The 13657-nt window shown below is 46.3% G+C and overlaps 1 protein-coding gene across 1 annotated transcript in view; it reads left to right on the plus strand.

Moving 5' to 3' along the window:
- Nucleotides 1-257: 257 nt before the first annotated feature.
- The window catches only part of LOC118373521 (chordin-like), a 32730-nt gene continuing 19330 nt past the window's right edge, over nt 258-13657 (plus strand). Inside the window, exons 1-10 of the mRNA XM_052467883.1 lie at nt 258-388; nt 553-780; nt 2193-2296; nt 2781-2907; nt 5927-6073; nt 6653-6770; nt 7060-7147; nt 10495-10636; nt 10964-11101; nt 12331-12413. Of these exons, the coding sequence (XP_052323843.1) occupies nt 621-780; nt 2193-2296; nt 2781-2907; nt 5927-6073; nt 6653-6770; nt 7060-7147; nt 10495-10636; nt 10964-11101; nt 12331-12413 (1107 nt within the window). The 5' untranslated portion in view covers nt 258-388; nt 553-620. The remainder of the gene's footprint in view (nt 389-552; nt 781-2192; nt 2297-2780; nt 2908-5926; nt 6074-6652; nt 6771-7059; nt 7148-10494; nt 10637-10963; nt 11102-12330; nt 12414-13657) is intronic.

Below are 13657 nucleotides of genomic sequence, written 5' to 3' on the forward strand. Positions count from 1 at the left end.
TGTGATAGAGGACCAGCATACATTGAAACACGTCGCATTAACTATTCAAACTATGCTATGTTCATTTGTTTATGTTAAGTCACTTAGGTCTGAACTCCAGACGCAGTTGTATAAATAGAGAAAATGCTGCACACAGACACACAGAAACACATTCCTCCCTCGCCTACTGTAGGCTAAAGCCTTGAAGATTCCCCTTTCTTTCACTAGGTGTTCTGACACACTTTCCATGGCATTAGGATAGCGGTATAGGCTATAGGTATAGGACGTTCATCTAACCCCAACCACTCCTTTATTTCTCACCCCTCCCTGCCGGTGCCTGCTCCAAGTGTCAGGGAAAGTATAAAGTGGGAAGGGACCCGCACGGACGGGACATACGCTTCTGGGCTGGGTACAGTCATTGCCTCAGAAAACCTCCAAACTCTTTCGTCACTGTCTCTGCTTTTCTCTCTCGCATAACTTGGGAAACGTTATTTCTGAATAGGAATAACTTCAATACCATCAACGAATAGGCTATCTGGTGACGTGAATGCTAACATATTCATTCTCATTTAGGGAAGGTGTATTACTGGAGTGACAACTTACCTACACGTGAAAGCTTCAAGAACAAAAAAGGAAAAGAGATGCTGCCCCTCTCCAGTATGCAGACTCGCGGAGCGCTGAGTTCCTTGATGTGCGTGATGAGTTGCGCGTTGCTGCACTCTGGACTGGCCTCACGGCTGAAGTCTCCCATTCTGCCCATCCAGTCGGAGAGGGAGCCTTTCACATCCAAGGGCATGTCAGGTGAGCCAAGATGCCTCTTCTATTTCAGTCAAAGTAATTTATTTTCAGGCTGAATTTCTGAATTCAAAGAATTGCCTATAATGACGCCTGCTGCGTTTTGAATTCTGGCAGGGGCAGCTCAGCTCTATAGGCTGGCCTATTTCTCGTTTGCTAATCTGCCAAATATACGTTTAAATGTATAGCCTGATATGTCTATAGCTTTTTAAGACCGTCATTACAGTATCATTTTGTATATCAAAGTGGCTGACTGCACAGCATCAAACCTCTTCTCCTTATTATCGTCCCAATCGTTTCTTTCTTGCATCTTCCTCAACCTGCCCACTGTTATGGTTACTTCATGAACAAACTTGCAGAAAACATATTAGTCATAACCACTGAGAATGCCATCTGGTTCACGTGCAGGGCTTTAAACTGCTTGTTAGGCCTACTGAGACCATGGGAGTGAGAAGTCAAGGCGTTACTGCAGTGTATTAACAACTGCCACTAATAACGTTTATCCAATCATGGAAACTGTAATCAATCGACATTCCATTCCATTACTGCAGTTCTTTAGTGTCCTACTCTGGCTGTGCCAAGCAGTGATTTATATTGCAGTGAGTTGTGCGGGAAAGCTTGGTGATCTGTCTAACTCTAACCCGATTCGATTGTTTAAAGTGTAGTCACTTAATGAAAGAATAATGCGAACCAGGTTGTTAGCAGCTACGGCAACCGCACAATATCAAATGAACAGTAGTGAACTTGGAACCCGGGAGCTTCACCTCCAGGCTGCGGTGGTGGGCCTGAGGGGCTTAGGTGACCGCGGTCTACAGCGACTTTTGAAACGGAGGAGGAATACACCCATATGGAGCTCGGCAGGGGAGGGTTGTGGCCAAACACGTGTCCCTGGGGCTATTTTCAACAAAGCTTTTATAATGCAATACTTTTATTAATACCACTTTTCCAATCATTTGAAATACTCGAAACCAAACACGTCAATTCGTTTCCATTACATAGCCCTTGGTAGGCTACCAAAAGCGCATTCCTTGTATTTCTCTATCCAAATGGCTTGGTGTTTGTTGTGTGAATGGTATTTTTATATTAATTTAAGGGCCCCCTGCACCGTTTAAATGAAACAGGATGCGCCTGTGAGCTCTGGAACACAATAGGTATCCAGTCAATCCACTCAACCAGCGAAATGAATTATCTATCAAACATCCAGTCTGGCTGCACAGAATACTATTTTTGTCGTTCTGTCTGACAACATTGTGGGAATATGCAGTCTTTCACTTTGCAGCGAACTGCCCAGTACACATCCCATTGTCTAGTGCATAGGCCTGGCTACCACATTTACTCGCCAGTTTTACATTTAGATGTGGACTGTAGCACCTGTCAGTGTATTGTTGTCTAAATGGGTTCTTCTGGTCTGATTGCAGGATGTTCATTCGGAGGAAGATTTTATTCGCTGGAGGACACTTGGCACCCTGACCTCGGGGAGCCGTTTGGGGTCATGCACTGTGTCAAATGTTACTGTGAGACAGTAAGTAACGCCCTTCATAACAAGTAGAGTACATTTCAATCTTGGATAGTGGATCCATTATGTAGGCCTACGCAGTGGTGTAAAGTACTTAAGAATAAATACTTTAAAATACTACTTAAGTAGTTTTGGGGGTATCTGTATTTTACTATTTATATTTCTTACAACTTTTTTTAAATATTGTACTGGGTGAATTTTACTTTTACTTTTACTTTTACTTGAGTCATTTTCTATTAAGGTATCTTTACTTTTACTCAAGTATGACAGTTGGGTACTTTTCCACAACTGGGCCGAGGAACTATCAACGGACAGAAATAGGACATCAAATAATTAACAAATTAATTATAAACAAATCAATTACCAAAATCATCTCCTTATCTTAGTGCCCCCAAAATGACCCCAGTTAACAAATATCATCAGACCTGTTTGATACAGAGTTGAGGTCAGTGTGGATGAAGAGTTGTTGTTTTCTATCTATTCTTTTCAGCAAAGGGGTCGTAAGGGTAAGATGTTGGGAAAGGTGAGCTGTAAGAACGTCAAGCGGGACTGTCCTGAGCCTAGCTGTGATGCCCCAGTGTTGCTACCTGGACAATGCTGCAAGACCTGCCCCAAAGGTAACCCCTACTAGCCTACTAACTCTCTCTCTCTCTCTCTCTCTCTCTCTCTCTCTCTCTCTCTCTCTCTCTCTCTCTCTCTCTCTCTCTCTCTCTCTCCCTCCCTCTCTCTCTCTCTCTCTCTCTCTCTCTCTCTCTCTCTCTCTCTCTCTCTCTCTTTCTCCATCTTTACATACACTATATATATAAAAGTATGTGGACACCCCTTCTAGGTCAGTTAGTTGTATTATGTTGTTCTCTAGAGAGGCTGATTGGTGATCAGTAGCAGGTCTGGGCCTGGTTGTCTTGCCTACTCTCAACATTTTCATGAATGTGTGTGTCATGGTGGTGATTTGGGGAAAACGTGGGAGTGTGTTGTGGTTGTGTCTTTAGCAAAAGTATGAGTGTGTTTGTCTAAATGTTAAAAAGATTTGAGTTTGTTTGTCTATGTCTATTTGCACGTTTGTGTGTGTGTGTGTGTGTGTGTGTGTGTGTGTGTGTGTGTGTGTGTGTGTGTGTGTGTGTGTGTGTGTGTGTGTGTGTGTGTGTGTGCGTGCGTGCGTGCGTGCGTGCGTGCGTGTGTGTGTGTGTGTGTATTCTCTGGTGCACCTGAGGATACAGTATAGTGGAATGCAGGGAGGTGAGACTGACACTACACAAAATCCTTAGAGCATGCCCTATGGAGGGAGAGAGAGGACTGGGGAAATAAGGCCATGAAAGAGAGATGAAAGAGCCAGAAAGAGAGAAAGAAAGAGAGGACATGAGAGGGACAAAGAGAAGTAAAGGAAATAGTCAAGGAGTAAAGTGGATGGTCTTGAAGAAATATGTCTGGACACTTTGATGATGATGTGTGTGTGACTAATAGCCTGTCTCTGTCTCATAGTGTGTGTGTGTGTTTCTCAGTATGCTTTTCAGTGTGTCTGTACTTCAGTGTGTGTGAGTTGTCTGTCAGATTGTGTGTTAGTGTGTGAGGCGCTGAAATGTGCTCGTGACATCAGGACACATGGTGGTGTGGAAGAGCAGGTCATTGTTGGGATTGCATGTTAGTGTCACTGCCAACCCTCCTCCGCTCCTCGGACTAAGAAACAAACCTTGTTACCGTGGCACCCAGAAGAGCCAGCAGTGCCTCCAACGAGTGATTGGAGTAGACACCTGGAGAGAAGAAGATGGAGGGATAAATGAGAGACGGAGAGAATTAGGAATGACTGAAAGAACACTTGTCTGAATTTTGGATCAGCATTTTAGAATTATTCCTCTCCTCTCTTTCACTCTGTAACTCTCACTCTTTCACTCTAACTATCACTCTTTCACTCTGTAACTATCACTTTTTCACTCTGTAACTCTCACTCTTTCACTCTGTAACTCTCACTCTTTCACTCTGTAACTATCACTCTTTCACTCTGTAACTCTCATTCTTTCACTCTGTAACTCTCACTCTTTCACTCTGTAACTCTCACTCTTTCACTCTGTAACTCTCAGTCTCTCACTCTGTAACTCTCACTCTTTCACTCTGTAACTCTCACTATTTCACTCTGTAACTATCACTCTTTTACTCTGTAACTCTCACTCTTTCACTCTGTAACTCTCACTCTTTCACTCTGTAACTCTCACTCTGTAACTATCACTCTTTCACTCTGTAACTCTCAGTCTCTGACTCTGTAACTCTCACTCTTTCACTCTGTAACTCTCACTCTTTCACTCTGTAACTATCACTCTTTCACTCTGTAACTCTCAGTCTCTCACTCTGTAGCTCTCACTCTTTCACTCTGTAACTCTCACTCTTTCACTCTAACTATCACTCTTTCACTCTGTCACTATCACTTTTTCACTCTGTAACTCTCACTCTTTCACTCTGTAACTCTCACTCTTTCACTCTGTAACTATCACTCTTTCACTCTGTAACTCTCACTCTTTCACTCTGTAACTCTCACTCTTTCACTCTGCAACTCTCACTCTTTCACTCTGTAACTCTCACTCTTTCACTCTGTAACTCTCACTCTTTCACTCTGTAACTCTCACTCTTTCACTCTGTAACTCTCAGTCTCTCACTCTGTAACCCTCACTCTTTCACTCTGTAACTCTCACTCTTTCACTCTGTAACTATCACTCTTTTACTCTGTAACTCTCACTCTTTCACTCTGTAACTCTCACTCTTTCACTCTGTAACTCTCACTCTTTCACTCTGTAACTCTCACTCTTTCACTCTGTAACTATCACTCTTTCACTCTGTAACTCTCAGTCTCTGACTCTGTAGCTCTCACTCTTTCACTCTGTAACTCTCACTCTTTCTCACTCTGTAACTATCACTCTTTCACTCTGTAACTCTCAGTCTCTCACTCTGTAGCTCTCACTCTTTCACTCTGTAACTCTCACTCTTTCACTCTGTAACTCTCACTCTTTCACTCTGTAACTCTCACTCTTTCACTCTTTAACTCTCACTCTTTCACTCTGTAACTATCACTCTTTCACTCTGTAACTCTCAGTCTCTCACTCTGTAGCTCTCACTCTTTCACTCTGTAACTCTCACTCTTTCACTCTGTAACTCTCACTCTTTCACTCTGTAACTCTCACTCTTTCACTCTTTAACTCTCACTCTTTCACTCTGTAACTATCACTCTTTCACTCTGTAACTCTCAGTCTCTCACTCTGTAGCTCTCACTCTTTCACTCTGTAACTATCACTCTTTCACTCTGTAACTCTCACTCTTTCACTCTTTAACTCTCCTCTCTTTCACTCTTTAACTCTCCTCTCTTTCACTCTTTCACTCTCCTCTCTTTCACTCTGTAACTCTCAGTCTCTCACTCTGTAACTCTCACTCTTTCACTCTGTAACTCTCACTCTTTCACTCTTTCACTCTGTAACTCTCACTCTGTAACTCTCACTCTTTCACTCTGTAACTCTCACTCTTTCTAGCTGTTTCACTCATTCAACATTTTCTGTTATTCTCTTTACTTCATGTTAAAGTAATGTCAACCTGTAGGTGTTGTTTAAATATCCCCCCGCCTCACACATTGTGTCCCTGGGTGTTGTGCTTGTCCAGGCGATGTGGACAGGAAGCAAGTGGAGGCAATGTTTGATGGCTTCGAGTACTTCCAGGAGAAGGAGAAAGAGGATGACCTGCACAAGACCTACAATGACCGCTCATACCTCAGCTCCGAGGACATTTCCCCTGGGGAGAGCCGTACTGGTGAGCATGCACACTCACCCGCACGACCCAACGCATACAAACACCAATATTGTACATTCATGCATGGACTTACATCATTGACATTTAGCCATTTAGCAGAGAGAAGTGCCTTGCTCAACGGCACATCGACAGATTTGGTCACCTTGTCGGCTCAGGGATTCAAACCAGCAACCTTTCGGTTACTGGTCTATTGCTTTAGGCTACCTGCAATAGAAATACACACACACATATTATACATGCAGTACATGGATATACAGTACATTGATATACAGCACATGGATATACAGTACATGGATATACAGCACATGGATATACAGTACATTGATATACAGCACATGGATATACAGTACATGGATATACAGTACATGGATATACAGTACATTGATATACAGCACATGGATATACAGTACATTGATATACTGTTCCTAGGCAGTCATTGAAAATAAGAATTTGTTCTTTAACTGACTTGCCTAGTTAAATAAATAAATACACTCTCACTGCCCTCGTAACAAGAAAATCGTTCCTCCATTCAGTCTTTCTGATTTACATCTTTACTTTACTGTGTGTGTGTGTGCCCAGACTTTGTAGCAGTGTTGACGGGAGTGACAGACTCCTGGTTACCCAGCTCCAGTGGTGTGGCCCGGGCACGATTCTCTCTCACCAGAACCAGCCTGACCTTCTCCATCACCTACCAGAGGTAACACACACACACACACACACACACACACACACACACACACACACACACACACACACACACACACACACACACACACACACACACACACACACACACACACACACACACACTAAATATTTCTTTATACATTCTACTGCCTTTCCTGCTCTTAATATATTACTGTCCTACAGACAAAAAAATAAACGATAAGTGTGTAATAATCATTAGTAATAACTAGTCTCTAAAATTGTATCTATCCCTCTCTCTCCCTCTCTCCTGTCCTCACTCTCCCTCTCTCCTATCCTAGGATCGGGAGACCAAGCAGGGTTGTCTTCCTTGATTCTGATGGAAACACTGCATTTGAGTACAAGACCCCTAAGGGAGACTCAGACATGGTAAGAGACTGGAACTCTCTCTGTTCCTAGGTAGACATTTCCGCTATTTATTTTTTTGTTGTGTGTGTGTGTGTGTGTGTGTGTGTGTGTGTGTGTGTGTGTGTGTGTGTGTGTGTGTGTGTGTGTGTGTGTGTGTGTGTGTGTGTGTGTGTGTGTGTGTGTGTGTGTGTGTGTGTGTGTGTGTGTGTGTGTGTGTGTGTGTGTGTGTGTGAATGTGAGAAAGACAGGGAGAGTTTGTCTGTGAATGTGTGTGAGTGCGGGTCTCAGCGTGCAAGTGTGTGTATTTGTGTGTAGAGAGAAAGATTAAGTAGCTCCACGATAAACACTCTCTCTCTGTGACTCTCCGGTCAAACTCTCACTGGCCTGACATAATTCACCCTGCAATAATAAACATACACGCACACACTCACAGCATTGTCTTATCGTTCTCAGAACATTGCTTGGGTAATCAGGTCTTAATTACTGTAATAAATAAATAAATAATAAATAATGCATGGGGCCGTTCTCACAAACAACTTTCACACAGAAAAAAACACTCATGATTGCGCTCACTTACACACTCACACACACAAGCCAAATTACACACGTGACATCATCACATTTTGTAACAACTTAAATCAGGACCACTAAATATAGGCCTAGAAAAATGTACCCATTATTTTTTGGACAAATGCCCCTATCAAGTGTCAAGTGAAACCACCGCCCTGAGACGGCCGGGGGAGGGGTTGCTGGCACAGATCATCTCGGGGGAGGAGGGGGTGGGGGGTTAGTGTGTGACATCACCCGTGTGAAGGAGACGGAGCACATTTATAATTATAAGAGGGGATTATCCTGGACTGTGAGTTATGAGGTGTGTGTCCGTCGACACATTTCTTCCCCCTCTAGGGCAAATGTTTTTTTCCGGAGGGTTCGTTGTTTGTGGCCTGGGGCTGAGATAGAGTCCAGAGTCTCAACGGGCTGATCTTTTCCACAGATGGAACTGTCTGTGTGTGTGTGTGTGTGTGTGTGTGTGTGTGTGTGTGTGTGTGTGTGTGTGTGTGTGTGTGTGTGTGTGTGTGTGTGTGTGTGTGTGTGTGTGTGTGTGTGTGTGTGTGTGTTTGTGTGTGTGTGTGTCTGTGTGTGTGTGTGTTTGTTGAAGGGAAATAAAAAGCACATGCAGGCTGTTTTGAGTCAGTTGTAACTATGGCAGCGCACACACACACACACTCAAACCCCAGCCTTGGATAAGAACACTCAACACTCCCCAGCCTTGGATAAGAAAACACTCACACCCCAGCCTTGGATAAGAACACCACACACTCCAGCCTTGGATAAGAACCCCACACACACTCACACCCCAACCTTGGATAAGAACACCACACACACTCACACCCCAGCCTTGGATAAGAACACCACACACACTCAAACCCCAGCCTTGGATAAGAACCCCACACACACTCAAACCCCAACCTTGGATAAGAACACCACACACACTCAAACCCCAACCTTGGATAAGAACACCACACACACTCACACCCCAACCTTGGATAAGAACACCACACACCACACACACACTCAAACCCCAGCCTTGGATAAGAACACCACACACACTCACACCCAGCCTTGGATAAGAACCCCACACACACTCAAACCCCAACCTTGGATAAGAACACCACACACACTCACACCCCAGCCTTGGATAAGAACCCCACACACACTCAAACCCCAACCTTGGATAAGAACACCACACACACTCAAACCCCAGCCTTGGATAAGAACACCACACACACGCACACCCCAGCCTTGGATAAGAACACCACACACACTCAAACCCCAACCTTGGATAAGAACCCCACACACACTCACACCCCAGCCTTGGATAAGAACCCCACACACACTCAAACCCCAACCTTGGATAAGAACCCCACACACACTCACACCCCAGCCTTGGATAAGAACCCCACACACACTCAAACCCCAACCTTGGATAAGAACCCCACACACACTCACACCCCAGCCCTGGATAAGAACCCCACACACACTCAAACCTCAGCCTTGGATAAGAACCCCACACACACTCACACCCCAGCGTTGGATAAGAACCCCACACACACTCAAACCCCAGCCTTGGATAAGAACCCCACACACACTCACACCCCAAACTTGGATAAGAACCCCACACACACTCACACCCCAGCCTTGGATAAGAACCCCACACACACTCAAACCCCAACCTTGGATAAGAAACCCACACACACTCACACCCCAGCCTTGGATAAGAACACCACACACACTCAAACCCCAGCCTTGGATAAGAACCCCACACACACTCACACCCCAACCTTGGATAAGAACCCCACACACACTCACACCCCAGCCTTGGATAAGAACACCACACACACTCAAACCCCAACCTTGGATAAGAACCCCACACACACTCAAACCCCAGCCTTGGATAAGAACACCACACACACTCACACCCCAACCTTGGATAAGAACCCCACACACACTCAAACCCCAGCCTTGGATAAGAACCCCACACACACACTCACACCCCAGCCTTGGATAAGAACCCCACACACACTCACACCCCAGCCTTGGATAAGAACCCCACACACACTCACACCCCAGCCTTGGATAAGAACCACACACACACTCACACCCCAGCCTTGGATAAGAACCCCACACACACTCACACCCCAGCCTTGGATAAGAACCCCACACACACTCACACCCCAGCCTTGGATAAGAACCACACACACACTCAAACCCCAGCCTTGGATAAGAACACCACACACACTCACACCCAGCCTTGGATAAGAACACCACACACACTCAAACCCCAGCCTTGGATAAGAACACCACACACACTCAAACTCCAGCCTTGGATAAGAACACCACACACACTCACACCCCAGCCTTGGATAAGAACACCACACACACTCACACCCCAGCCTTGGATAAGAACACCACACACACTCACACCCCAGCCTTGGATAAGAACACCACACACACTCACACCCCAGCCTTGGATAAGAACACCACACACACTCACACCCCAACCTTGGATAAGAACACCACACACACTCACACCCCAGCCTTGGATAAGAACACCACACACACTCACACCCCAGCCTTGGATAAGAACACCACACACACTCACACCCCAGCCTTGGATAAGAACACCACACACACTCACACCCCAGCCTTGGATAAGAACCCCACACACACTCACACCCCAACCTTGGATAAGAACACCACACACACTCACACCCCAGCCTTGGATAAGAACCCCACACACACTCAAACCCCCAGCCTTGGCTAAGAACATGTGACTGTGGTCACCTGTGTGTGTATATGTGTTTCAGATCTGTGGAGTGTGGAAGAATCTTCCCCAATCCCACGTGCGACAGCTACAGGCAGAACAACTTCGGGTTACTATGACAACAGCCACCGGTAGACGGGAGGTGATCGAAGGAAAGATCATCAAACACAGAGCACTGTTTGCAGGTGAGTGAATGTGTGTTTGTGTGTGTGTGGGGGGGTATTTGTGGGTGCATGAAAGTGTGTTTGTGTATCTGTTTAAATGTGGGTAGAAGTAGTCTCAATATTTCCATGAGGTAGGATGTATGTGAATATGTGTACAAGTAACTGCCAAAATAAACTCACCCACTTGAGTAAAGGAGGGATACAAAGTACAATACATTTGTGTACATTTCAACAAGGACAAACGTTCAGTAACCGACTGCAGTGAAAAGAAGGTGGTGTGTATATATACATGTGTATATACATTATGTGTGTTTATAATGCGAGTGTGATATCTGTGTGACCCCGCAGAGACGTTCAGCTCCACTCTGACCTCAGAAGAGGAGCATTCTGGGATGGGAGGCATCGCCATGCTGACTCTGAGTGACACAGAGAATAACCTTCACTTTGTTCTCATACTGCGGGGACTGATACAACATAGAGAGAGAGGTGAGAGAGGGAGAGAGAGAAGGAAAGAGAGAAGGAGAGAGAGGGAGGGAGGACTGATATAACATAGTGAGAGAGGGAGAGAGAAGGAGAGAGAAGGAGAGAGAGGGAGGGGGGACTGATACAACATAGAGAGAGAGGTGAGAGAGGGAGGGATGGAAGGAGGGAGGACTTATACAACACAGAGAGGTGAGAGAGGGGGAGGGATGACTGATACAACACAGACAGAGAAGTAAGAGAGGGAGGGAGAGGGGAGGGAGGACTGATACAACAGAGAGAAAGAGAGAGAGAGAGAGAGAGGGGGACAGAGGAGATACAACATAGATAGGGAGGAAGAGAGGGAGGTGTAGGGGAGCAACTCATCACTTGAACTTTTTAGGGCGGCAGGTAGCCTAGTGGTTAGAGCATTAGGCCAGTAACCAAAAGGTTGCTGGATCAAATCAAATTCTGCCCCTGAACAAGGTACTGTTCCCCAGTAGGCTGTCATTGTAAATAAGAATTTGTTCTTAACTGACTTGCCTTGTTAATTATATATAGTTTTATCCTCCTTTCAGTTTAATGGTGCTTCTGCTATATTGCCTCTATCTTGTTCCTTTGCTGGGAGTAACTTAGGGGCAAAGAGAAGAGACGAGACGTTGTTTTGGGACTTGTGACCAAGGAGTAATTTAGGGCCTAGAGAAGAGACTAGAGATTGTTTTGGGACTGGGGTCTAGGGAGTAACTTCGGGGCAATGAGACTAGAGGTTGTTTTGGGACTGGGGAGTAGGGAGTCATTTAGGGGCTAAAATAAGAGACTAGAGGCTGTTTTGGGACTTGTGACCAAGGAGTAATTTAGGGGCTACGAGACGAGACTAGAGGTTGTTTTGGGACTGGGGACTAGGGCGTAATTTAGGGGCTAAGAGATGAGATTAGAGGCTGTTTTGGGACTTGTGACCAAGGAGTAATTTAGGGGCTAAGAGAAGAGACTAGAGGTTGTTTTGGGACTGGGGACTAGGGTGTAATTTAGGGGCTAAGAGATGAGATTAGAGGCTGTTTTGGGACTTGTGACCAAGGAGTAATTTAGGAGCTAAGAGAAGAGACTAGAGGTTGTTTTGGGACTGGGGACTAGGGAGTAACTTAGGGGCTAAGAGAAGAGACTAGAGGTTGTTTTGGGACTGGGGACTAGGGAGTGCTGTGAGGCAGTGTGACGTGGTTCTAAGTTTGTTCTGTGCTCTCTCTCTCTCGGCCCTGTAGACGCCCCCCTGGTGCCCATCCAGGTACGACTGCAGTACCGCCAACACGTCCTGAGAGAGATCCATGCCAATGTCACCGCCTATGTATGTTATATAAACTACACACACACACACACACGCACGCACGCACACACGCACGCACGAACGCACGCGCGCAGGCAGGCAGACAGACAGACAGACAGACAGACAGACAGACAGACAGACAGGATCAGCTTGTCCTCACCAAACACATTAGGGACAAGACAAGCCAAGAGGAAAGGGTGGATAAACACATTAGGGACAAGCCAAGAGGCGGGAGGAAAGGGGGGAAACACACAGTAGGGACAAGCCAAGAGGCGGGAGGAAAGGGGGGAAACACACATTAGGGACAAGCCAAGAAGCAAGAGGAAAGGGTGGATAAACACATTAGGGACAAGCCAAGAGGCGAGAGGAAAGGGGGGAAACACACATTAGGGACAAGCCAAGAGGCGGGAGGAAAGGGGGGAAACACACAGTAGGGACAAGCCAAGAGGCGGGAGGAAAGGGGGGAAACAAACATTAGGGACAAGCCAAGAGGCGAGAGGAAAGGGGGGAAACACACATTAGGGACAAGCCAAGAGGCGGGAGGAAAGGGGGGAAACACACATTAGGGACAAGCCAAGAGGCGAGAGGAAAGGGGGGAAACACACAGTAGGGACAAGCCAAGAGGTGAGAGGAAAGGGGGGAAACACACATTAGGGACAAGCCAAGAGGCGGGAGGAAAGGGGGGAAACACACAGTAGGGACAAGCCAAGAGGCGAGAGGAAAGGGGGGAAACACACATTAGGGACAAGCCAAGAGGCGGGAGGAACGGTTGGAAAACACACAGTAGGGACAAGCCAAGAGGTGGGAGGAAAGGGGGGGAAACACACATTAGGGACAAGCCAAGAGGCGAGAGGAAAGGGGGGAAACACACATTAGGGACAAGCCAAGAGGCGAGAGGAAAGGGGGGAAACACACAGTAGGGACAAGCCAAGAGGCGGGAGGAAAGGGGGGAAACACACATTAGGGACAAGCCAAGAGGCGAGAGGAAAGGGGGGAAACACACATTAGGGACAAGCCAAGAGGCGAGAGGAAAGGGGGGAAACACACAGTAGGGACAAGCCAAGAGGCGGGAGGAAAGGGGGGAAACACACATTAGGGACAAGCCAAGAGGCGAGAGGAAAGGGGGGAAACACACATTAGGGACAAGCCAAGAGGCGAGAGGAAAGGGGGGAAACACACAGTAGGGACAAGCCAAGAGGCGAGAGGAAAGGGGGGAAACACACAGTCGGGACAAGCCAAGAGGCGAGAGGAAAGGGGGGAAACAC

This window comes from Oncorhynchus keta, chromosome 18 (assembly GCF_023373465.1).
Source record: "Oncorhynchus keta strain PuntledgeMale-10-30-2019 chromosome 18, Oket_V2, whole genome shotgun sequence".
NCBI lineage: Eukaryota > Metazoa > Chordata > Actinopteri > Salmoniformes > Salmonidae > Oncorhynchus > Oncorhynchus keta.